General features: G+C 34.5%; 2 protein-coding genes across 3 annotated transcripts in view; one reads left to right on the plus strand and one right to left on the minus strand.

Annotated features, from left to right (window-relative positions):
• The window catches only part of LOC129805555 (muscle M-line assembly protein unc-89-like), a 206,028-nt gene that overhangs the window by 177,228 nt on the left and 3,560 nt on the right, over positions 1–25,240 (plus strand). The window lies entirely within an intron of this gene.
• Positions 2,458–25,240, minus strand: part of LOC129805533 (dedicator of cytokinesis protein 9) — a 50,301-nt gene continuing 27,518 nt past the window's right edge. Inside the window, exons 5-16 of one of the 2 annotated variants that reach the window (XM_055853509.1) lie at positions 20,188–20,477; positions 19,896–20,106; positions 19,717–19,807; positions 15,701–16,361; positions 15,128–15,381; positions 14,733–15,065; positions 9,455–11,529; positions 5,676–6,672; positions 5,466–5,612; positions 3,894–4,104; positions 3,494–3,782; positions 2,458–3,417 (exon numbers count right to left, since the gene is read on the minus strand). In XM_055853509.1, coding sequence (XP_055709484.1) covers positions 3,183–3,417; positions 3,494–3,782; positions 3,894–4,104; positions 5,466–5,612; positions 5,676–6,672; positions 9,455–11,529; positions 14,733–15,065; positions 15,128–15,381; positions 15,701–16,361; positions 19,717–19,807; positions 19,896–20,106; positions 20,188–20,477 — 5,794 coding nt within the window. In that variant the 3' untranslated portion in view covers positions 2,458–3,182. Of the gene's footprint in view, positions 3,418–3,493; positions 3,783–3,893; positions 4,105–5,465; positions 5,613–5,675; positions 6,673–9,454; positions 11,533–14,732; positions 15,066–15,127; positions 15,382–15,700; positions 16,362–19,716; positions 19,808–19,895; positions 20,107–20,187; positions 20,478–25,240 lie in introns of both variants that reach the window. The other variant, XM_055853508.1, reaches the window with a different exon arrangement.

Genomic DNA, 25,240 nt, shown 5'->3' on the forward strand with positions numbered 1-25,240 from the left:
AAATTTGCTCGTAGTTCTTGTATTATTTCGGCGAACATAATATATATTTTTATAGATTTTAATGCACAATATCGAAATATATCTGACTGATAAGTCAATTCTCTTTAGGAAAAAACTTGCCATTAGGTTTCAGTGCCTCTATGCGAAAACATATGGAAAAATGTATGTCGAGAGGCCCCTGGCTGATCTGTAGTATAGGCAAGGATTCTTAGACTCTATTTATGTTAATAGTATACTAATTACCAGTTATTTATTCAGAATTTTAGATAATTCGGTTCAAAGGAATTATTGAAATCGGAATGTGAATATTTTGTACCATGGAGACGTAAAAATGCTTTCAATGGGTAGCCAAGGTATTGATGGTTTCTGAGAACTGATAAATTTCCCTGAGTTTCGGTAGATTCTTCAATTTCGCAAAGGATCTTTGGAATTAAAATGGTTCGTCCTAACATTCTGAAGAGTTGTCAAGATTTGTTCAAGATTTCCCGGATTTATGGACAATTGACAGTTCCTAAAGTTGTCCCGATGACGTGGGCTCTTGCGAGCTCCTGAAACCCGGGGCAACACTCTAGTAAACCGAGAATTTCTCGGTTTACTATGGGGTTCCCGAGAGTAATTCCAAAATAATTTTCGAATATCCAACGATTGTTAAAAATTCTCTGGGTTTCTGATGAATTTTCCGGATTCTCACAAGTTTCACAGACTACCGAGGAGACGCTGAATTAAATATCACATAAACTTATTAAATCTTTTGTGGAAAAATGGTAAAAATTAGCAAAAATGAAGGTAATTTAACGCTGAACAACTTTTTCGAAGACTTTTCCTTTATCTCAAAGAGCCATGTCCTTTTCGAGTTATAATCGGAAAGTGGAGTTTGTGAAAAATCTCAAAGATATTGAAATTGGCAAGAATCGGGCCATTTGTATTACAATTCACTTTATTAAAAACTCTTGTAATTTTAAAGAAATAACTATTTGATAAAAATTGTTGCAGTGCATTCTTTTATATCTCTTCTTCTTCTTGTAACTTGAGAAATGTACTTCTCAAGTTACTTTTGAAAAACTGTTTCTGGTAAAGCGGTTTTTAGACTAAAAGTTTAACCCAGCTTACGAAGGTTTCAAAATCTTAAACAACAACCAATTTTAATAGTTTTTTACAATTTAATGACATATATTTACCACCTAATATTCAATCAGAAGTCAAAATTTTCTAAATACATCATATAATTGATAAGAATTTAGAGAAGTTTAGCGTAGTATGAATGAGCTACAGAAAACTCTCTTCATTGGTATAATACATACAGTGGCGGCCAAAATAATAGAATCATTATGCAAAGCTTATATTTATTATATAGATTATATTTTTCTTAATTTTTGTATTTTTTCCCAATTTGTTGATATAATTCTGATCTAGAATCTTCAAATTATTAGAATCGTAAAATAAGGGCTGTTTTGGCCGCTAGAGGGCTCTATTTTACACAGAATACGTCAATAGTGAAATTCATTTCGGCCAAAAAAAAATGAGAAAACTGTCATTTATGACAGTATAAGATTTATGACACTGTATAAGAAGGAGAAAAGGCTGACTGAAGACAAAAGCGGAGTAAATAATACTCAAATTTGTATCAATTTTCAAATCTATTGGTGGTTTTTATTTAAGAAATTTTGAGGAGAAAGCGCTTCAAAAAGTTCTAAAAAGGGTGAGGACCGTGTGGACAATGATATTGTATTCAATTGATCCAAAATTACTCAAGAAACTGGCAAATACATGAATTTTTAAAAGTGTGAAATATAATCCCTAAAAAACTTGAAATAGAAAGCTTTATGAAAAATTATTATTTGTTGAATTTTGAAATTTTCAGCTTGCCACATTTACCCCACGCTCCTCTATTGAGTTCATGATTGTGGTTAAATTCACTCAATTGTACATTTGAAATTTTCCAGTAAAGAAAATTCTGGTATTTGAAATGTAATTGAATTCTGATACTTCAATATATCTTCTATTGAAATATTCTTAGTTTTGGGATAATTAAATGAGATTTCCTTGCCAAAAATGACTCCAAAAACCGCAGTGAAAATGCGATAAAGAGACGCCATTGTTCCGGAAGAGGTGCTGAGGGAAAGCTTAAATTCTTACCTTTTTCTCCTATGTTCCCTGCCTTTCCAGCAATCTTCCATCTGATAAGGCTTCGTTGGTATCCTATGAGCACTTTCACAATGTTTCTTGCACAAATTAATACAAATTAATCGCTAAAATAGATTTTTTTCACTCACGAAACAAACATCACGAATCGCGCTTCCAAACAAACTGAGAACTCACTACGCCCTCTGCGATTTCAACATGGAGATTTATGTTCATCGATTGAGGTACGTTACTCAAATTCAAAAATCGTTAGACAAAAAACAACTTGGAAAAAAATATTAAAATTTGAAAAATAAGGAAAAAAACACAGAGATCTTTTTGAACATTTATTTATTTCGAATTAATATTCCTTGGAGATTAACAGCGACTTTCAACTGAAATAATAGTCTCTACGTTCTCCCGTATGCGATTTACAAATAAATTGGCAATTAGAATATTTTCAATAGAATTCAATATTACACTTTATCAACGAATTTAATTCCTGGAAGAGATTCTCCGTAAAAATATCCATCAATACACAAAAAGGGATGGAGGAAGTTTGATAGATAAAAACTTTGACTAGTTTGGGTAAGATTATTTTTGTTCTCGTTGAATTTTTTCTAACACACAATTTTTTTCTATACCATCGATTTACTTTTTTTCTCTTTACCTAAAACTGCCGATTGTATAAAATCTCAGTAAGAAATTTGTATAAAATGGATTTGATCATCCGTAAAAAAGACACACAAATATTCTTTTCTTTTTTTAGTAAAGAAACCGTCCAAAATTGTCCTCTATCTCTCCTTTTTTTGAGCTTTACCGCATTATCTACCTAGAGTGTGTCGTATTTTTGCTATTATTATTTTAATAGATTATTTATCATAATTTTTTTTTTACTTTTGGAATAAATTTTTCTATTTTGACGATGAATTTTAGCATAGACACATAATGGCGGGAATAATATTCGATTAGTGTGTATTGGCTAGAATGTGTGCGTTTTTCGTTTCAAACTCGTAAAATTTTCCTTTTGAAGAAAAATCTTTAGGAAAAGTGAAGAAAATTTACGCAGAACTCGAATTATTTGGAGCTCCACTTATGGCAGAAAATAGTGCTAAGCTTGTGCGATGGGCTGAATTTGTCTCGTCTGAGGGAAAGAAGGATTCATCGAGGAGATCTGTAAGAGCTGAACAGAGATTCTGATAATTTCTCTCCAATTCCTTATGATAATCCTTCTGATCCGACATAATCAGACGTCCATTTATCTGCAGAGCTGTATAGCATACTCTCATAAAGTCCCTGAAACCAATTAAAAATAAATAAATCCATCCAAACGAGAGAATTGAGAAGTTTTTAAAGGATTCTCTCCACTCACCTATAAACTTCCCTGAGATCTTCAACGCGCTCATAGGGATACTTTTCATTAGTCTTTGGATCCAGGAAGGCAGAAGCATAAGCCAGAGGTCCAGCATTCACTGTAACCGCTACACTTCCCTGAAGTCTCAACTGAAGCTTCTTGAGATCAATTGGAGGCAGAACAACTTCTTCCAACTCTGCCACACGATTCTGCATTTCATCCACTGCCACTTCGATGGGAGTTAGTTCAGTCACCTGGCGACTTTTCACTGGAATCCTCGTCAAAACATACGGGAAGGAATATTGCGCTGAAAGCAAATTTCCATTTCATTATCTATTCGAGTTAAAAGATTTCTTGGATAAACTTTTATCCAAGACACCAATCTTTTCTTAAAAGATTAGCAAGCTAATAAACTCACTTGTCAGGACGGTTCGTCTCTTCCATTGATCTTCAACATTTCCCCGAGCTGAACCATTTTTCGTGAAAGGAGTCTCATACATAAAAGTATCCACATCGTGATTCTGTTCAAATTCATTCTGACGATCATCCAATTCGTCTTTGCAGAAATAGGGAATCACGTGGGTAACTTGGATATAAGCCATTTTGGGATCAAGTTCATTAGCATCCACCTAAATGACAAATTATTACCTTAAAGTTATTATCTAAAAAAAAATGGAATGTTATTTATTTGGCAGCACTCGTGCAGAGAAACCCGGATAACCAGGATAAAGATTGTAGATGTTAGTAAATGATGTGCCAAGTAAATGGATATATCTGGATGTTCAAGTGAAATAAAGTATTCAGTAAAAAGCAAAAGACACCTTAACTCTTTCGTCTCCTTTGGGACACTAGGTATATATGGAAACAGCAATTTTTTTAGACTATCTAGAATCGATAAAAATCCGATTCTTCTGGATAATTACAAACTATAAGAATGTCCAAATCTAGGAAATTTTTTGCAGGATCCTAATTAACTCCTGAGCTTAGATATTTTTGATCAAAAATTGTGAATTTTCGATTTTCTGCTTCCTTGCAGATATTGTAACTTTTTTGATATTTCTAGACCAGAATAAGAAAAAAACCTCTCGGGGACAATAAGTATGATAACTAACAATTACAGATTACATAAATTCGAAAAACAATTTTTTCTTAAATTTTCAAAAAACTTGCTCTAACTTTATGGGTACTCTCGTCCCCAAAAATCTAGAGGTCAAATGTAAGGTTATCCCGCCAATGCCCGCCATTTGCTTTTTGACACCAACTTGTAAAAAAATTCCAAGCGGGAGCGACATTTTTGCTAATATGGCCGATAATTTTGACAGTTGGCAGCGAGAGAGATTGCTTTCAAGGAAGTTTTTCCTATTCTTCCTGATTTTGGTGAATTCTGATTGTCCAGGAAGTGTTTTTTTGGCTAATGAGAAAGCTTAATGTGTTAGCAATAACATCGTGTTGAGAGAAATGTGTGTTAAAATGTTATTGTGTGAAATATTTTGAGGAATCTGTTGGCAAGCAGGAGCTGGGTGTCCTTTTTAGCACTTCCTGGACATCCCACAAGGTACTGGTCAATAATTCTTCTTGTTTTAGTGATCAACATTGTAAAGGAGTCATTTGACACGCAAAAATAATTCACAAAATTGATATTATTGACTTTTGGAAAATTGAAGTTTGTCTCCTTTTCGTTCTTTTGGGGACGAGAGTACCCATGAGTTTTTCAATTTCCCAGAGGCAGAAAAAATTCTTTCTCTACAAAAGTATCATATTTGACCACTAAGAGTTACAATAAAGTGAATTTTACTGAAATTCGTTCGCTGGATATGTTGTGGTCCGGAAAGAGTTAATTATCCAAAAGAATATTTTATCCATGATTCTTTTATTCAAGGTTAAAAGACAAAATGGCGCTGCAAAAAGGTATTATCCAACTAATCCCATAAAAATAAAATTATTTGCAAGATAGGAAGTATCCCTTCAAAAAATCTCCGGATAAACTTACCGGACATGAATCCATGATCATTTTAACAACGTCTGATCCAAATTTATCCTTGTACTGCTTATGTAGTCTCTCAGATATTTCACTGAGTGATGTCAATTTTGGCTCCTTGTACACATACTCAATTCCATTGTCATCCTCAAAGTACAACTGTCAAAGACATCTGTCAGTTTTATCCAACAAAAAAAAACAACCTGGATAATGCAAACTAACCTGCCCGAAAAAAGCTACACGATAAAATCTCCCAAGAAGTCTCCTTCCGGATTTATTGACCTCAATGATCTTATTGTAGACAGCAGCTAGATGTTCATAGCTATGTGCGAGGTCGTAGTAATTACGACGATTCTCGAGGATTGGAATGATCAAACGATAGAGTTCCCCGAGACATTCAAATCTCTCCGCTCTATCCAAATACTCAGCACACTCTTTCAACTGATCAAGTAGCATTTGTTCAGTATACTGAGAATCTTGAGCTCCACTGTCCAACTTAAGTCCTCTCTCATCCCTCGGAATATTCCGTGAAATCTTAGCAAAGGACTCCGCTCCATAGGAAATAAATCCACTTCCCTTGAGCCTCAAATATTCCGCCATTAATGCAGCAATGTGAAGATTGCAGCAAGCAGCTTCAGAAATATTCCCATGCTGCTCATGATTCCTGGCCATTGTCACCAGCCACGTATGTCTCAATTCAGGCGTTGAGGCATACGAATTGGCCAGAGAAAGTTGCAGCTCAAGCAAACGCTCAGGATCCATCTGATGCGCCTGCATCTGAGCTGTGGCCATCAGAACAGTTCTCACACGCTTTGTCAAATCTTTAACTTCAAGCGGAAATCCAGTACCTTTCATGGCTTTATCACTGGATGCATAGCTATTGATAAGTGAGAGAGATTCTTGGAATCTAGCATTATTCAGCCCAATAACATTCCCAATCATCTGGGAAACTGATATGATAACCTGAAGGTGAACTCTAGTGAGAGCTTTCCTGCCACTAAACTCAAAATTGCTCCTCATGAGCAAATAGAGAACAGCGCAAGATTCCTGTCTAACTGTTCCTAAGCGACTGTCACAACATTTCAGGAGTTCATACACCAGCTGACCACACATTAAGGAGGTTCCACGGAAGAGAGCAGGAGAAAAGTTATTGATGAAAGCCCTCAGGGCTGAGAAAACATGCATGCTGAGCGCTTCAGACTGTCCTAGTTGCAGGAATCTGATCAGGAGTGAAAATGGATAATTGCACTTAGATTTTATCCAGGACAAAAAATTCTAATTTTAAAAGTATTTTTATCCTATTCATTTAAAAAAATACTTAAGAGTTTATCAAACTTTATCCTGTTTTACTTAAAATCTATTAATACTTTTAAAATTAAATGCTTTAATCCTGGATCCTTCTGAAAATCTTGGATAATACTCAAAATACTTCTATCTTGAAATTGCAAAAATTAATTAAAAACTTGAAAAACCACGAAAGCGTGATAACATAAATCTCCATTAAAAATTTGTTGCAAATCTGGATAATCCTAAAATATTTTAATTTTCTTTTAAATATTTCAAGTGAGCTCCAAATACAAATACCCTGTTAAATTAAAAAAGAATAAGAACAAGTTTTATCCAACATATTTTAAATGAATGAGAAAGATTGATAACAGAACTACTCATTAAAAATGTAATTAAAAAGAAAATCTTGAATAGACCTTAAAATATTTGATTTCTTATGAATTGATGAATTAACAAAAGACTAACAAGAAATCTTTATCCAAGCTCCTTTTAAGTAAATGAAAGCTTGATATCAAAAATCTTCCTGGTAAATCAGTTGCAAAAACATTGGATTTTCCTTAAAATATCTCATCTTTCTTGAATAATTAAAATCTAAATACAAAATACACTGCCAGATTAATAAAAGGATACCACAAAATCTTTATCCAAGCTCTTTTCAAGAGGAAAAAAGCTTATTAATGGAAAGAAATTCCCGTTGAAAATTAGTAGAAAAAATCTTTTATAATCCCCTAAATATTTTGTCTTTTATTCTGAATATCTAATGTCTATATACAAATACTCCCAATTATTATTAAAAAGATAACAAAAATTTTTTTTCTAAGTTCTTTTCAAGAGAATGAGAGTTTCTGAGAATGAAAAGGAAATCCTGGACAATCCTCAAAATATTTTTCTTTTATCTTGAATACCTAAAGCCCAAATAAAACGTCCAGCTACAATAATAAAAGGATAACAAAAATCTTTATCTAAGCTCTTTTGAAATGAACGAAAGCTCGTTTACAAAATGAAATTCCCATTGAAAATTTGTTACGCAAAAAACCTGGATAATCATTTAAATATTTTGCCTTTTTTGAATGTTCAATATCCATAATACAAATACTTTTCTAATTATTAAAAGGATAACAAGAATATTTATTCAACTTCTTTTGAAGTCAACGAAAGATTAATAACAAACGTCCCAATTGATAATTTGTTACAAAGAAAATCCTGAATAATCTTTGAAGTATTTTACTTACAGGTCAAATTCTAAATAAGAAAAAGGATAAGACATTTTTATCCAAGCTCTTTTCAAGGTAATATAAGCTTGATAATAGAAATCCTCTTTGTAAATTTGTTTCAAAGAAAATACTGGATAATCCTTAAAGATTTTTACTGAAAGGTCAAATCCTAAATAAGAAAAAGAATTACAAGAAATTTTTATTCAAGTTCTTTTTAAGGAAATGTGAGCTTGATAATAGAAATCCTCTTTGAAAATTTGTTGCAAAGAAAACCCTGGATAATCCTTAGTCATAAATTAAAGTTTTTCACCTAAGGTCAAATACTAAATAAGTTAAAGGATAACAAGAAATCTATATCCAAGCTCCTTCCAAGGGAATATAAGCTTAATAATAAAAATCCTCTTTGAAAATTTGTTACAAAGAAAATCCTGGATATTCCTTAAAGTATTTTACTTAAAATTCAAATCCTAAATAAGAAAGAGGATAACAAGAAATTTTTATCCAAGCTGTTTTCAAGGGAATATAAGCTTGATAATAGAAATCCTCTTTGAAAATTTGTTGCAAAGAAAATCCTGGACAACCCTGAAAGTATTTTACTTAAATGTCAAATCCTAAATAAGCAAAAGGATAACAACAAATTTTTATCCAAGCTTTTTTCAAGGGAATATAATCTTGATAATAGAAATCTTATTTGAAAATTTGTTACAAAGAAAATCCTGGATAATCCTCAGAGTATTTTACTTAAAGGTCAAATTCTAAAATAAGCAAAAGGATTACAAGATATTTTATCCAAGCTCTTTTCAAGGGAATATAAGCTTGATAATAGAAATCCTCTTTGAAAATTTGTTACAAAGAAAACCCTGGATAATCCTGACAGTATTTTCCTTAAGGATCAAATCCAAAATAAGCAAAATGATAGCAAGAATATTTTTATCCAAGCTGTTTTCAAAGGAATATAAGCTTGATAATGGAAATCCTCTTTGAAGTTTGTTGCAAAGAAAATCCAGGATAATCCTGAAAGTGTTTTACTTAAATGTCAAATCCTAAATAAGCATAAGGATAACAAAAAAAATTATCCAAGCTCTTTTCAAGGGAATATAAGCTTAATCAAAGAAATACTCATTGAAAATTTGTTACAAAGAAAATCCTGGATAAACCTTAAAGTATTTTCATTAGGGATCAAATCCAAAATAAGTAAAAGGATGACAAGATATTTTATCCAAGCTCTTTTCAAAGGAATATAAGCTTGATAATAGAAATCTTCTTTGAAAACTTGCTACAAAGAAAACCCCGGATAATTCTTAAAGTATTTTACTTAAAAGTCAAATTCTAAATAAGCAAAAGGATAAGAAGAAATTTTTATCCAAGCTCTTTTCAAGGGAATATGAACTTGATAATAGAAATCCTCTTTGAAAATTTGTTACAAAGAAAATCCTGGATAATCCTTAGAATATTTTATCTCTTATCTTGAATACGAGGAGTTGAGAAAAGATCACTTACCTGAGATAAACTTGTGCAAGTTTAGGAAGAACTCCTCCATCCATGACGGAATTCCTAAATTGAACAGCATAGAGTCCCATGCAATCCAGCACAATCATCCCAACTTCCGTAGCCATATTGCTCTCAATGAGCGCCTGCTGACTCCTCACAGTCTCCTCCACGAGATTCTCCCGATTTCCGTGGGTCATTGTACCCGTTTCATGACTCACAACTTCTCCATTTGGCGGTTGCATCCTGGCTGGAAGAGTACTAGCTTTGACTAGCCTCTGACTCCTTGCCTCCCTCACAGGATCCTGCAGTACAATATTCTTCTTGCCGACATACTTAAAGTGCACCAGGCACATCTCTAGCATCGTGAAGAATCCAATGGTTTCGGTTTCTGTGCAATTCTGCCACCAGGTTGTCATTTGCTCCTGCGAAATGTGCTTTACGACGAATAGGAAGCAGATTAGCATGTCCTTTGTTTCAGCCGGGGTGAATTTGTCACATCTGGGAAGAGCTGTTGGCTGTGTAACGGACACTGAACGATTGTGACCTTTCTTGGATGACGAATCACTGCTATTTTCGACATTGCGGATCACTGTGGTGTCCTGGGACAAGCTGGAACATTCTGAATCCAGGGAAGTTGTTGAATGTCCATTGGTGAGATTCTGTCCAGCGATTGCGGCAAAATATGTCGTATCCCGGAGATGTAGGGAAGCCCTAAATGGACTGGGATGTTCCACATGGAGAGTAAGGCGATTTCTTGCCTTAGGAGTACTTGCTGTGGAATTTCCAGAGATTCCATTGAGCCCTGAGGAATCCCGAGAGAAGACATAGCTGCTACTTGTTGAGATTCTCGAATCTTGCTTAAAGTGCCCTGGAAAGGGTTTTTCACTTCCATCTCCGATCCTATGGAGATTCTCCAGGATAATTCCCATCCAGGGAATGTACAGCATAGCTATTCGGCTAATCTGTCCCTTCCCTGAATACCTGTCATCGAGATCATGCTTCGCCAGGAGTTCCTTAAGTGTTCCCAGAGCCATTCTCCTGGTATTGGCAACTTCATTGAGAGCAGACTTCACTTCCTGCAGCAACAATCCCGCCAGGAAATGCTGTCTGCAGTATTCCTCGCTCAGTGTGAAGTGTTGAAGGATATCCGGACGGTTCTTCGGACTCAGAATAAATGGCAAATTGAGTGGAACGTAGTGTTCATGCGAGCACACTTCTTGCAGGAAGGAAAACTTAAATTCTTGCAATGTCCTTGGATCTCCTGGTGAAAATCTATCCATATACAACCGAATCAACTTGAAAACAAATCCCCTATCCATAAAAGTCAGACACTTCTTCACAAACACCGACAGACTCCGATTTAGAGCATGAGTTTCTGCTACAAGATCCTTATGGCGAGAAATGATATAAGGAATGAGAACTTGAAACAGAGACTCAAGTGTTGCATTAAATTCCTTTGGGAATCTCTCATTTCTCTGCATCTTAATCCTCGAAGTGCTGAGAAGATGTTGTGCCATACTTTTTACAATAATATCAAAGAAAATTGCTGAAAATCTCATGAATTTGTTGACAATCAAAAAATCCGTATTATTTGGATGCAGTAACTTTGGCAGATGCCGACAGAGTTCACAGTGAACTGTATTTTTGGCATTTGGACTTCCTCCAGACACCAATTTTCCCCCAAAACTCGGTGCATGAAACACATACTTCACATATGCCAGCAGCAATTCCTTCCTACCAGCCTCCTCGGCCACCATATGAATCAAATTTACCAGCAAACGAATGATATTGAGCCCAATTTCCTCACTTGACGTATTCACTAGCACCACAAATAATTGATTGAGAATTGTGGGCAGGAATGTTATCACAGTCGTGGCATGAATAGCATGGGCAGCTTTGAGGATCTTGCAGGTTTCCGATTCAGCCGGAATAGCTGATGGTTTCATCTGTTCCAGCAGACGTTCAGCATGAGCAAAGAGATTGTGCAAATGCTGATCTGTCGTCAGGACAGTCGAATCCAGACGGAATGTCACGGCAAAAAGTGGCCGTTGATTGTCGATCCATTGGATCTCAGGACCGGCATTCTGCTAATTAAATGCCAAATTTTGTAGATTGTGTGACATACGAGAAAGAAGGATCAACAGAAGAAACAAAAGGAAGAAAGAGAAAAAAAACAAATCCCAAGTTAGTTGAAAAGGAGTCAGTGGAGGCAGAAAAAAGTTGTAGTATTATTAGATGCAAAAAGTTCTACCGGACCCCTAAGTCTTAAAAAGATATAAAAAAAAACCTGTGCGATCATAGCCGCGAGTTTAATTCTCCAAAAAGTGTCTCTACTAAAAGTTAAATGGCTTTCAATTTACATAAAGAGCCCAAACAGAAGTAGATTTTGATTCTCCAATAGTGTCTTGGATGAAAGGTAAATGGAACTCTATTTGCACAAAAAGTCGTTGAAGTTCGAAGAATTCAAATTCAATTTCGAGTTTTCATACTAAATTTTTGAACAAGGTGGGGAAAATTTATGAAATATTGCACTAAAAGCTCGCAAAAGAGTTATCCTTGATTATGGAGTGATTAAATAATGTGAAAGAACGAATAAACGTCGTTGTTTTGGGTTTTATCCTCACAACAAAGGTAAAGATCAACACATTTTGAATATTCGAAGAACATTCAAACTCAATTTCGAATTCTCAAAACTAAATTTTCGAACAAGATTTGAAACATATAATGAAAACTACATTGAGTCCAAACGGAAGTAGATTTTGATTATCCAAATAGTGTCTTGGATAAAAGGTCAATGGAACTCTATTTGTACAAAAAGTCGTTGAAGTTCGAAGAATTCAAATTCAATTTCGAATTTCATACTAAATTTTCGAACAAGATGGGAGAAATTTATCAAATATCACACTAAAAAGCTGGCAAAAGAGTTACTCAGGGATTATGGAGTGATTAAATACTGGGGTAAGAACAGAAAACGTTGTTGTTCTGTTTTTTCCTCACAACAATGTGAAGACCGTCACATTTTGACACTTGAGCACTTCGAAATTCGAACAAGATGTAACTCCGCCACCTTGCGAAATTAAATATTAAGAAGTAAGAAAGTCTCTTTTTTGGATCATCAAATAGATTTTCGAATTTTTCAAGATCTACTTCCGTACGGAAAGATTACGGTTATTAGCCGGAATGGCATTGTGAAGTACTATGCCATTTACAAACAGTGTACGGTAACTGTAGTCATTGTTAGATTTACGTACTATAAGTCTTCAAACCCTTACCGAATCAAAAAAGGAAGAAGCGCTCGCGCGAGGATCAAGCGAGTATCATAGGGCCGTGATGTCCCGGAAATTTTTTCCATTTCGAATTTTCTGTATTTTTGACATTTCAATCTTTATGGCTCCGGCACACCTTTTAGACCAGGAAAATTTCATGAAGACGAAATTCGCATCCCTTTCTTTCTCACATGTTTTGTATATGACTATCTCATTCTTTCGCATACCAAATTCGATTGATCGAAATTGAATTTGGTGTGATGTTTAAAAGAAGAAGAAGAGTGCAAGAGAATGAGATAGACATATGCAATGAATGTGAGAAAGAAAGGGCTTCGAATTTCGACTTTATGAAATTTTCCTGATCTAAAAGGTGTGCCGGAGACATTAACAACGTCAAAAAAAGTTTAAATTTTTTAAACACCAGCTGAGAATGAAGTAAGTCTATTTCTAGTTCTATTTCCTGTACATAGAGTTAGGTACCTATTTCCGGAAAGCTCACAATCTCATCAACATAATTAAATGTGTTCAAAATCGAAAATCAGAATTTCGAGATATTTGAAGTTTCATTTCGAAACAAAGTTTATTCGATTTAATCGCTTTCGGTCAGTATTCGTACAAAGTTTAGATGTTCCGAAGGGTGGTAGCAGTTCGCAAAACCTTTCATTACAACCACTAATCAACTAATTGTAGTATGGCTGTTGATCCTAGTCAAGTTAGAAGCGAAATCCATTTTTAAAAAGATTTTTTTAAGTCAACGGTACCAATCACTGTTTAGTTTAATTTTAGTATGGCGGCTTTAAGGGGTGCTTTAACGGCTGACCTTAGGAACCATTACACAAGCCATTATATTGCCAGATTCTGCAACACAGAATAATTTGTGCGCCATATATTATCCCGAATCCTCTTGTTCAGTAATATCCTTCCCGATTTGAGAACTCTCTCCGGTTGAGGTTTTTCCTTTACCGATCCGAAGGTATATCAAAGAGAACTTACCTAAAAATCCGTTGGGAGTTTCAACGTTTAAACCGACGAGTTACACGAAAGTCAGCAAGTTCATGAAATGGACATATGTCTTAATAAAATTGCAATTCAAACGTTCTGCCATCCTGAAATTCCACAAAACTACACAAAAATTAAATTTTTGCAGCAAACGTTTGCACACTGTTGTTGACGATTGAAGTGTCAAGTATATCGAAATTCGAAATGGCAGAACGATCAGCGCTAATGCGGCGAGTACGTGAACTTGCACTTTAGGCTTCCGGTAGATTTTCGAATGAGTTTGCCTTGTCTTTGGAGTGGCTTTGTCTCTTCGAAAGGTTATTACTGAATGGAGCCAATCAGTTACATAGTCGACCTTTACCGCAGCGAAGCGAGGAGAATGTCAGATTCGTGGCTTTATTGGAATGGGTAATGAGGGTTCTTTTCCGAAAGTTCAGGCAATTCAGCAGGTTCCCACTAGGGGTCCTTAGTATTCTAGCTAGAAAATTCGAATATTAGAACGGGCGTTATGGACCTAGTGACGGCCGGACGGATAATCAGCGTGATATTATTTTTCGAAAATAATCCGATTCACAAAAATATATCGAAAAACCCAGTCTCCGGTGGTACTTTATACATTTAAAAAATATCGCTGTAATGCGAAATTCTCGCAGAACCACTCAATAATTCTCAAAAACGAAAATGTGTGAGAAAAACACTAAAATAAAAAATTTTCATTCAAAGGATATAATTCATGCGAGCAACAGTATTGACAAAGAACAACCTCCAGGATTAAAAAAAAGGTCAGACTGTAAAGCACTCATGCTTAAATTTTTTTATCATTAAATTGTAAAGAATTTAGGTAATTATTAAAAAAAAGTAAATTATAAAAAATGAATTTTCGCCACAACCTTCCGTAAATAATTAATCGGGTTTCCATAACCGTGGTAGTGTACCAAAAAGCAAGCCTTATTTAGCATTAGAGGTCCGGACATTCACCATATAAAAAGATCCCAAAGAAAAAATGAAAGAAAAATGCTTACCCCCTTTCCGAGGCCGAGTGGCTGAATGGCTAGGTATCCTGTAGGAAGAGTTGCAGCCACAGGAATGATCTGTTCTTCCACATTGATCTTTCCTTTGGACAGAAGTGGCAGCCAGGCATATCCTACGGGCGTCTCGAAGGAATTATTCTCTTTCTTCTTGCCCAAATCACACGAAACGTGAACGAAGGAAAAGAGAATATGGTGCTGTGATGTAATGTGAAGAGGAAGCTTAAGTTTGACCTCTTCATACCACGAAGGGCATGTGTTGTGATGGAGAACTGGACAGGAGACCTGAGTGACAAATCTACCCTGTCCAGGACGTCCGTAAATGCACTGAAAGGGAATATTTTAGTCAAATTGATTTGACGAATATATGAGGACAATAAAGGCCTTACGGGAAGTCCTTTGGCGCCTTCAGCATCACTATCTCTGAGCTCAATGAGAACTGCAATGTTCCTGGCACGCGAAAAGAGTTTCTGACTGTCAAAATTGAGGGTAAGGGGATAGACAAAGAGATGATTCTGAAAATTGGCAAACGGATGAGCATCTCTCTCACTAGCTCCAAAGAATTCACTTATTTCCAAAGTCAGTTCCTTGGTGGGTGGCAAAGGGAAGGGTTTTAAAGGTGCCAAAGTTGTCGAGAGACAATCTGAAAAACCGAAATTGATGATTCAAGTCCCGCTGCAAATTTTTTTAGAGCTACTCCCGAAATTTTGTTTTTTGAGGAAATTAAGAACTTAGAGTAAGGAAAACGTAATTTTTACGTTATAAAAATTACTTAAAGCAAAGGTAAATCATCTAACAGTAATTTCACATAAAAACGTCATCGTGAATTAAAGTGATGTCATTTGACGAACATATCGACTTTCAAAATTTCTTTGCAATCATTTTAATTTTTTCAGCTAACGTAAAAATTACGTTATTTTTACCCTAATTTGCCTTAACGGATTTTGTATAATAAAACTCACTATTTGGTAACTCTGTGATGGGTTCAATGTGAATTTTTAACCATCCCGGTATCACAGTTAATTTGCTGAATTTGTCCGGTTTCCTGTACTCCGCCAAGAGTTTCAGAAGTTCCTCATCTCTCAACTTATTACCCTCCTGACGATAAATGGCAGGAAAGTCAATGGCAACATCGAGATCACTGCTGTAGAGCCGAAAGAGTGGCCTAGCTGCCCATGCAAATGGCATTCGGAAGTGTCCAATCTTCTGACTATATGCCCTCACACTCCTTTGCACCTTTGTGCCCACCTTTGGATCCCTATTGGCCTTTAGATACGGCTCAGTGGACTGATTAATGCCACCTTGGAGAATTTTGTCGATTTTCACCACAAGAAAAATGTCTGGATTTGCCGATGTCACACTGAGAATTGCCTCACGTGGATACTGAAACCACTCAGATGGCACTTTATGCAACACATCACCAACCCCATCCACTTCCCCATGATGTTTCATTGACCCATTCAAAGTACCAACACCCTCAGTACCCGAGCTTTTCCTCTGTTGCCCACCCAATTGCATCACATCACGAATGTTTTCGTGATTGAGGTCAAAGTAGAAGTTCTCAGTCAGTTTTCGACCCGCTTTGGCATCATACAGCGCCAGACTGGTAATGTATGGTTCCACCTGGAAATGTTTTATTTTTGGGGGAAATTCCTCTTTTTTTGAATAGCATGCATAAACAAGGGAGTGGGTGGCTTAAAGCTTCTAAAATTGTCTGTAAACTTTCTGTATTGTTCAGTTTCACTGTTCTTTTTATGAGGGCACATTTTAGTTACGATTCCTGTAAACTAAACGGTCAAAACTTTTGTTATTGACTCATTATTCTCAAAGTTCTTTCAAATGCCATTTCAGATTTGTTAGAACTTGTGTCATTTCAGAATAATCTTTTTTTTTGTTCGCCAATTAACGATCAAAAGACTGAGAATTAAATTAATGATAATAAAAAATAAATAATTCATTTACTTAATTTTTCTGATGGTCAAACTTTGTGCAGAATTCAAAGACCTCTCGAATGAAACCAAATTTGTCCCAATCGATTAAGAAACACACTCACCAGACACTTATTAACAGTTGACCTTGAAAAATCGGTAGAGAGAATGATTCAAGGTGAGGAAACAAGAAGTAAAAATGTTTTTTCCTTGACTTTCAAAACCGATCTTCGGATATTTTTCCTCTTGGGGAAACTCCAGTTATGTGCGTTCCGAATGCTTTTGTTTCGTTTTCAAAATTTATTCTCTTCAAAAGTGAAATGTTACAGTGCTGCTATCACACTAGGATTTTCACAATTTAATTTTAAATTCAATTGAGCCAATTGAGCATTATAAAATTTCTAGAATTTACTAGAAATTTCTTACAGCCGGGACACATTTTGCAAGAAATTTGCTCAATTTTAAATAATGCCACGATATTTTTGATTGTGATGACCATGTCACATATAAGATTAATATTAAGATTAATATTTTCTGAACTGCGAGAATGCCAACAAAGGACTGCAAGTGTTTTATCTTGCCTCCCTCTCGTGTTTCGCTCGAAAACTGACCGAATCACAGTTAGAGGGAAGTAGGGCGCCTTTGAAACTGGGGCACCTTTGAAATTGCGATTTTTCACCTGTTTTTAAATAAAATTGAGCTTTATCGTGATATAATTTAGCTTCTTAATCTGTTTGTGCAGCTAAATTATATCACGATAAGGCTCAATTTTATTTAAAAATAGGTGAAAAATCCCAATTTCAAAGGTGCCCCAGTTTCAAAGGTGCCCCACTTCCCTCTAGCACGCATGGAAAATTGCTAGAATTGCCTGTAATACGATTCAGAAAGCAATTAATACGAACAGTAACATCTTACTCATCATATAACTCCACTAGAGTGTACTCTTTCTTACACACGTGATTTTCCATTTGAAATTTTGCATACTATATTACCTCTCTCTCCGGCTTTTCTTAATATTAATATTATACAGAGAAAAATGGAAAATTCTTAAACAGGAACACTCAGGAATTTAATTTCAAATCCCATCCAATGAATGCCAATGCCCTAATCCTAAATTCTTCATCAATTAGTTTTAATTCTAATTTGCAAATCTCAAGACATTTTATTTTTTTATTTTTCAGTTAATGCTGAACTTAACCTCCAGATCTCTTAGCATCAAAGAGATAGGGATTCTAGCCCATTCCATTGGCAAAGAGCTTCTGAATTTAAACGCCTGGGGTATTCACGTCCAATTTAAGTTCCCAGAGTCTTATATATTCTTAAATTTAGAGTCTAAATTTTTCTATGTGTAATCTTATATGTGACACCACGGTGAATGATTTCGGAAAATATATGTTAGTACTTAAAATGTCTTATAAGTCACTTATCTTGTTATGCAGAAGGATCCCGAAAGCCAGAAAAAAGGGTTTTAGGCAAAAGGGCTCATGAAGAGACTCTCATACAGTCTTGTTGAAAATCTGTATGAAGTCATCCCAACTGCGATTTCTTGACACAACAATTTCCTTCGAATTGCTTTGGAGTAACTGAGCAACTTAATCCTGATACTGTAGCTTCACAAGTTTATCAATAATCACTGTACTTATTTTATTTTATTTATTTTTTGGCCACAGAACAATTTGATTCAAAAAGCTACTTGTTTGACTGCATATTGCAGTTAATGAGCAATTTTTTTAAATTTTAATTTGCTGAATTCAAATTTAATTGAGCAACCACATTTATGCTATTTTAGCATGTTTAAACATATTTTGGTGGGCCAAGTATTAGTTTATATCAATAAATATGCGAAAATCTGTCATTTAAAATTATTTTTAATGCAAAATAACGTATAAGAACAATTCATCTGAAAATTAAATTGAATTACAAATTGAAAAATCCTAGTGTGATAGCACGATTATACAGGAAACGTCATACAAAAGTTTCTTTGAATTTAAATACAAAATAAATTTGCAGTTTCTGGGATATTTTTTATCCATCATAATTTCTTTATAATTAACTGGTATGTGTCTCGGCTTACCGACTGTACAAGTCTGTTTAACCCTTTAAAGACGAGAAGATCAAAAATTGAGAGTCAGAAAAAGTTATTTTTTCTAACTTTGTAGAGCAAAATACAACTTTAGAAGGCCGTAGAAAAAATTTAATTTTTGGGTCACCGGTGACTCAATCGTCCTTAAAGGGTTAAGCCCTCTGGAGGGTAAATTCCTCAATCGATTTATGGTGTTATACCAATGAAAAATGAAAAGGGGAAATATGTCTCCTGAATATTTTTTTTAACACATGACTGTTCTAAAGTGCTTGGACATAATCGACTTTTCTTTGTGTTGGTTCCTGTCGCGACTGTTTGGTGATTTTGAAGCACGACAAAGACTAGTGAAAACAGTCAAGACAGCAACCCATACAAAAAAGTCGATAATGCAGAAGCATTTGAGGACAGACATGTGCTAAAAAATGTTCAGAAAACTTCCTCTTTTTATTGTAATAGCACCATTAAGCAGATAACTCAAATAAAAATCATAATTTCTAAATAATCAAAAACGGTTAAACATTCTTTTAAGACAGTATAACCTGGACAGTTATAAATGAAATATTTTGTTGACTATTTAAATTTCCTACTAATCAGTTTGCAATTTTGTTGACTAAAGCAATTTTATTGCTTGATATTTTATTTCTTAAAATTTGAAGGACCTTAATTAAATTGATTATAAATGGGTAAACAATCAAAAGTAATGAATATGGAAAGGTTAAAATCCTTTTATTTCAAATTTAAGATTAGATATGTTTTAATATTTAATTATATATCGATAAATATTTTTCGCAACTCTGTACTCTTCATTTGAGTTCGAACAAAGTTAAAAACATTGAAAAAGGACATAAATTCATTTAAGCTTTGCTTATCAAATGAATCACAAAAACTTCAAATTTTGCAAGCCTTTTTGCTTTATTCTCTTGCCAACAACTCCCGGAAATAAATTGCAAATAGAGTATCGACTTACTTGATTGGCCCCTTCGCCATCCTCAGTCGGTGCTTGAAGGCGAAATTTGAGACTTTCACACTTGAGAAGAATTCTCTGGCCAAATTGTTCCCTGAAAACCCAATTCCCAAAATAATACGGAAATTGCAAGTGTTGAAAAATCCCACAAGAAATTGCCATAGAAAACTATATAATCTTACTTGTATGGTTCGCAAGTCTCGGGCTGATTTGATATTTTGCTAACATGACTGGGAAGTTGATAGCTGGCAAACAACCTCTTCCGCCCTTCCTTTCTCGCCTGAGCTATCGACATGTCCGTTTCTCGGCTGTATTTTATCAATTGCGGATTCATACTCTGTTCCAGACCTTTGAGTGTCCCAAAGGCTGTTGTCTGGGGACTCTCCGGAGGTGCTAAAGAACAAACCATCATCAGGGATTCGACCCGAAACAAATTTAAAAAAAAAATCACCATCTTTCGCCCTGGGAACTAACCTCTTTCGAGTGATGCTGCCCTCTTGTCCTCCTGCAGTTTATTCTGCTGCAGAATTGACTGGAGTTTCGTGAGCCAATCTTGCAAATCATTCTCATTTTCCGCTGCAAATGTAAATGATTTATGCCCCGCTGTCATTCTCAGTTCAAAGCACAATCGCCCACGTTTGGGATTTTGAACGACTTCCGTGCAAAAATCCATGACAATTGTTGTCTTAGCCTCACCCTGACGCTCATCTTTGTGCACCTCAAGAATATACGTGCCATCCACTTCCTGACGCAAATAGCAATATCTGCATCGAAGAAATAGACTGTGAATTTCACTGCGGACATTCCATCTCTCACTCATATAATCTAAGAATTTTCCTACATTGTTATACAATATTGATAAAATAATTGTCTGCATGATGGAACATTTTAATATCTATGCTGAAATTCTGCACATTTTCAAATAAATTGAATGGACTAATTCTCTAAATATAGAAATGTAATTCTTGATTTTGAGTTGACCTAAAAGTTATTCTCCAAAATTATAAAAATAGAAGTTGAGTAGATTTTTGAGAAGCATTTTTGTTCACATAAAAACAATATTTCAAAAGCCAAAATTAATATATTTGATTTTTATTGTCAGAGGAATTGAAGCACCATTTTTTCAATTTTTGACAATTCCTGATCATACATAAGATTTTACATTAATTAATTAAATTTTGAATTACTTTTACTTTTATTTTTTTTTCTAATTTCATATTTTACAGGAATATATTCCTCTGTAATCATAATACAAACATAATTTTTAGGCCACGCCTCTTTCTTGGATTATTAAAAAGAACTTTAGTAATTCTTGATTTAAAAGTGATTATTAAATAAATTCTGTGCCAATTTATGGACGGTTCTTTCAAATATTTAATTGTAAACGAAGCAACAATTTGAAAATAAGTTAAAAGAAATTAAAAATAGGTCACGCCCCCTATCTAAGTGCACTGCAATGCCTACTTCTACCTCGCCACTACTTTTTTGCACTATTTTCATCTATATGCTATAACTCTAGTTTTTTCCACATTCGCGCAAAAGATAATTTGAAGTAGGAGGAAAAACAGGCAAGAGTGATGTGATATCACATCTTTTTAGAAACCACGGCTACAACGCACATTTACTTTCATTTTGCCTATAGTTAAGGCATTTAACCTCTACTCGATGATGAAGCTTCGCGATAAAAATATTACAAGTTCTAATAAGAAAATGGAAAACTGAAGATTCAATACTTTTCCTTCAATTTTCTCGGAGTGGACTGTCCGAGATGTTTAATATTCACTAATAGGTATTGGTATTACAGTAGACTCTCTCAAATTCGGGCATTTGGGACCAAAATGTCACCCGAATTAGAGAGATATTCGGGTGACATTTTTTTTTAATGCAACGATTTTTTATTCATCTGCATCAGGGGCCTCTCAACATTTCATTTTTCCATACGGTTTTGCATAGAGGCACTGAAGACTATTGGCAAGTTTTTTCCTAAAGAGAATTGACTTATCAGTCAGATATATTTCGAAATCGTACACTAAAAGCTAACTAAAAATACATATTTCATAATGCTCGCCGAAATAATACAAGAACTACGAACAAATTTGTTTAAGTCGCGGTGCAATAGCTGCAAAATTTTTACAAGGAAAAGTGAAAAATATCTTCACTTTTTATTAGGCTTGATGGGCCCCTGATCTGCATACACATTTTGACTTTACATACTCATATTTATGGCAAATTTCATGAAAACCCCTTAATAATGCAAAAACATATCAGAACTAAGACAAACCATGGCAAATTTAAGGATATTTGCTTCATTTGATAATCATAATCAAATTTGAAAAATGTCAACAAACTTTTTTCAAATTTAACTGCTGCCCGAATTAAAAAGTAGCCCGATCTTAAAAGAGACGAATTAGCGAAAGTCTACTGTATCCAATGACCAATCCAAACCATACAGAAAAAACATATTTCGTAAAATAGTTTCTAAATGTTTCTGAATTCCTACCGGAGACTTACGAAATACTCGTAAATTGTATAAAAGTTCAGTTTGTACTTTTTCATAATGTTTGTAAAATAATCAATTGACAAGCATCTTTGGTTCTTCTACAAACATTTGTTCATAAATGTTCGTAAACACACAGAAAAATGTTCTTAAAATTTTATCTTTTCTTCATAAAGTTTTGCCAGACAGAAAAATATACAAATAAATGTTTGTAAAAGAATAAAACATGTCCGATTATACGATTTACAAACATTTCGTACATAGAAAAAAAAATTGAAAAATGATTCGTAATTGTTTGTCAATTACTGGGAACTTACGAAATGCTCGTAAATCGTATAATCCACTAAAAAGTTGGTAAAAATTTGTCTTTTTTCACAAACATTACTCACAAAAACGTGTGTTCGTACATTTTTGCCTTCCTGATAAAGCTTTACGAACGAATGACGAAATTTTACGAATATTTTGATGTGTGTTTACAAACCATGTTTTTAAAAGAACAAAAAATAAAGTTATCATGTTACGAACAGTGATTGTGAAAAAAATAACAACCTTTTACGAACTTTTTAGAGGGCTATACAATTTACAAACATTATGTAAATCCCCAATAATGCTCAGTTATGGAGATACTGACATTAGAAACATATATTTTGACTTTCAAAAATGTCAAATATTAAGGAATTTTAGAAAAAACAATTTGATATCCTGAATATATCTTTTAAAATATGTTTAGGTATAAGATTTCTTATAAGATTTATGTTTTTTGTCGCAAAATTATTAAATTCTTAATGTTCTTCTTAAAGCAGTTCAGTATAGGAGATTGTAGACAGCCTTTGCACATCTTTTCGTGCTTCATATTCAGGACTTTTTTCTGACTAAACTGTAAAATGGGCAGTGAATTGCACTACACCAAAAAGTTCTCTGATCTTTTAGGTTTCTATGCATGCCCAGTTCACTATCACAGAATTTTTGGTTTTTCCTGGACAGGAAAATGAAAAAAAAATAGGGGAATGTTGGCATGGTTCGCACAGAGTGAACCTTTAAACAACGCGAATTTTCTCTTTGTTAACAAAGAGCTAGTTCGTCATTTCTTAGCCATAAGATAGATAATTATTAACCTAATCAATCGAGATGAGAAATGGTAAGTCAGCTCTTTGCAAACAAAGAAAAAATTCACATTGTTTGAAGGTTCACTCTGTGCGAACCATGCCTACATTCCCTTATGACGATTTCTGCGATTCTTGCCCCCGGGGGCAGCGTTCACACGATGGGGGTTCGGGTTCGTCATTGATTTTTTTTCGAAATAAATTTTATCTACAATTAAAAATTATTTTCCGATTGTTATACTGTACCCCCGTGAACCCGCGGAAACTATCACTGCACTTAAAGGAGATCTTTAAAACACATTTTTTCACATTTTCTGGAGCACTGTTTTTTCTTCCAAATGAATATCGAAAAATCGACTATGAACATGTTCACACGGTTCACACTGACAATAACTGTCGTCTCATGGAGATGGGAAGGAAACTCTACGCCTGTCGAAGAGGAAATGACCACGTATGTCTCACTGTGGCTTGTGAGGCTTTAGTGAGGTTATGATTTTGAAGCTGGAGTTGTCTGATGGGTGTGCGAACGCTCACACATTCAGTGTTTGAAACCACACACAGTGTAGTACTTGCGAATTTTCGCGTTTTAGACGATTTCTGAAAAAATGATGTCACGCTGTTTGTCCGTTTGTTCGTCCGGCTGTCGGCAGCTTTAGAGGCCAAACGGTAAGAGATAGCGACTTGGGACCTTCAGGGGACCCCCCCCCCATAAGTCAACCCAAGGATCGTTAATATGCTCCTAATTTTTCCCCCACCCTTCCCTTTCCTTTCCAAAACCATGTTTTTTTGGGACTGCCAGAAAACACGTCGTGCGATTTTTTATTTTTGGATATGTTTTAGAAATTACCCAGGCAAACATTTCGTTTTTATACAAAAATACTGTTGAATCATTCCTAATAACTTTCATTGTAAAAGGTTTAAAAGACTCTAGAGAGATCCAAAAAGGGGTCATGTTTGGGGCTTGTTGGAAAGGTCTTGGAGACAAGACTATACCGGTTCCAATGGGTTATGAACCGGTAATAAGTCAATTTATAAACGATAAGTTATTTTTAACAGAAAATCTACTTTATTACTGTTAAGCTATTTTAGGACATCTTTTAAGTGATTAAATCTGTTCAATAAATCGGTTGTGAACCGGTAAAGCGATATTGGATCTAATATAATAACCTCCTTCAAATTTCTACACAATTTTAGATAACTGTTTGTCCATTTTTTGTATTTTTAGTGACTTTAAACATTCATTAAAAGCAAAGACCGTGAAAATAAAACTCAAATACAGAAATCAACAATTTATTTGTTGATTATTATTTAATAACTTTTGCAAAATAATAGTTCCATTTTTTGCATTCTCAACCTAATTCAGCAACTTTTGAAATAAAGAATGCAAAAAAATACTTCAAAACTTTGTTATATAAATTAATAATTAAATTCATGTTGTGACACTGCCCATAGAAGAAAAAAAATTAATTGCTCCATTATCACTTTGAAAGTTTCACATCTGCCAAAATTGCTAATTTTACTGAAATTCTCTTGCAAAAAAAAACAACAATTAAAATAGTCTCTCTGATCTCTGTAAATTAGATAGATGTTATCCAATTTGTGAGACATAATTTTATTAGTGAGTCATTCAATTATTCGCAATATGTTTTATTGACAAAAATCACTTTAATGAACTTTTACTTTTGAAATTGAAGAAAGAAAAGCTATCAACTATCTTCTATGCAAACTTCGCAAATGCCAAATGCTTCATAAAATCTGTGGAATTTTGTATAGTTTGAAGCAGTTAACATTCTTTCCCCGAGGCGAACACAAAAGTCCTCAAATGCCATGGAAATTAATTAAAAGCACCCAAAAAAAAAACTTTCCACTTTCATTCACCAGAAATATTTGATAAAAAAAATATCTCATGAAAAATTCTCACGATTTG

The sequence above is a fragment of the Phlebotomus papatasi genome, chromosome 3, assembly GCF_024763615.1.
Source record: "Phlebotomus papatasi isolate M1 chromosome 3, Ppap_2.1, whole genome shotgun sequence".
Taxonomy (NCBI): domain Eukaryota; kingdom Metazoa; phylum Arthropoda; class Insecta; order Diptera; family Psychodidae; genus Phlebotomus; species Phlebotomus papatasi.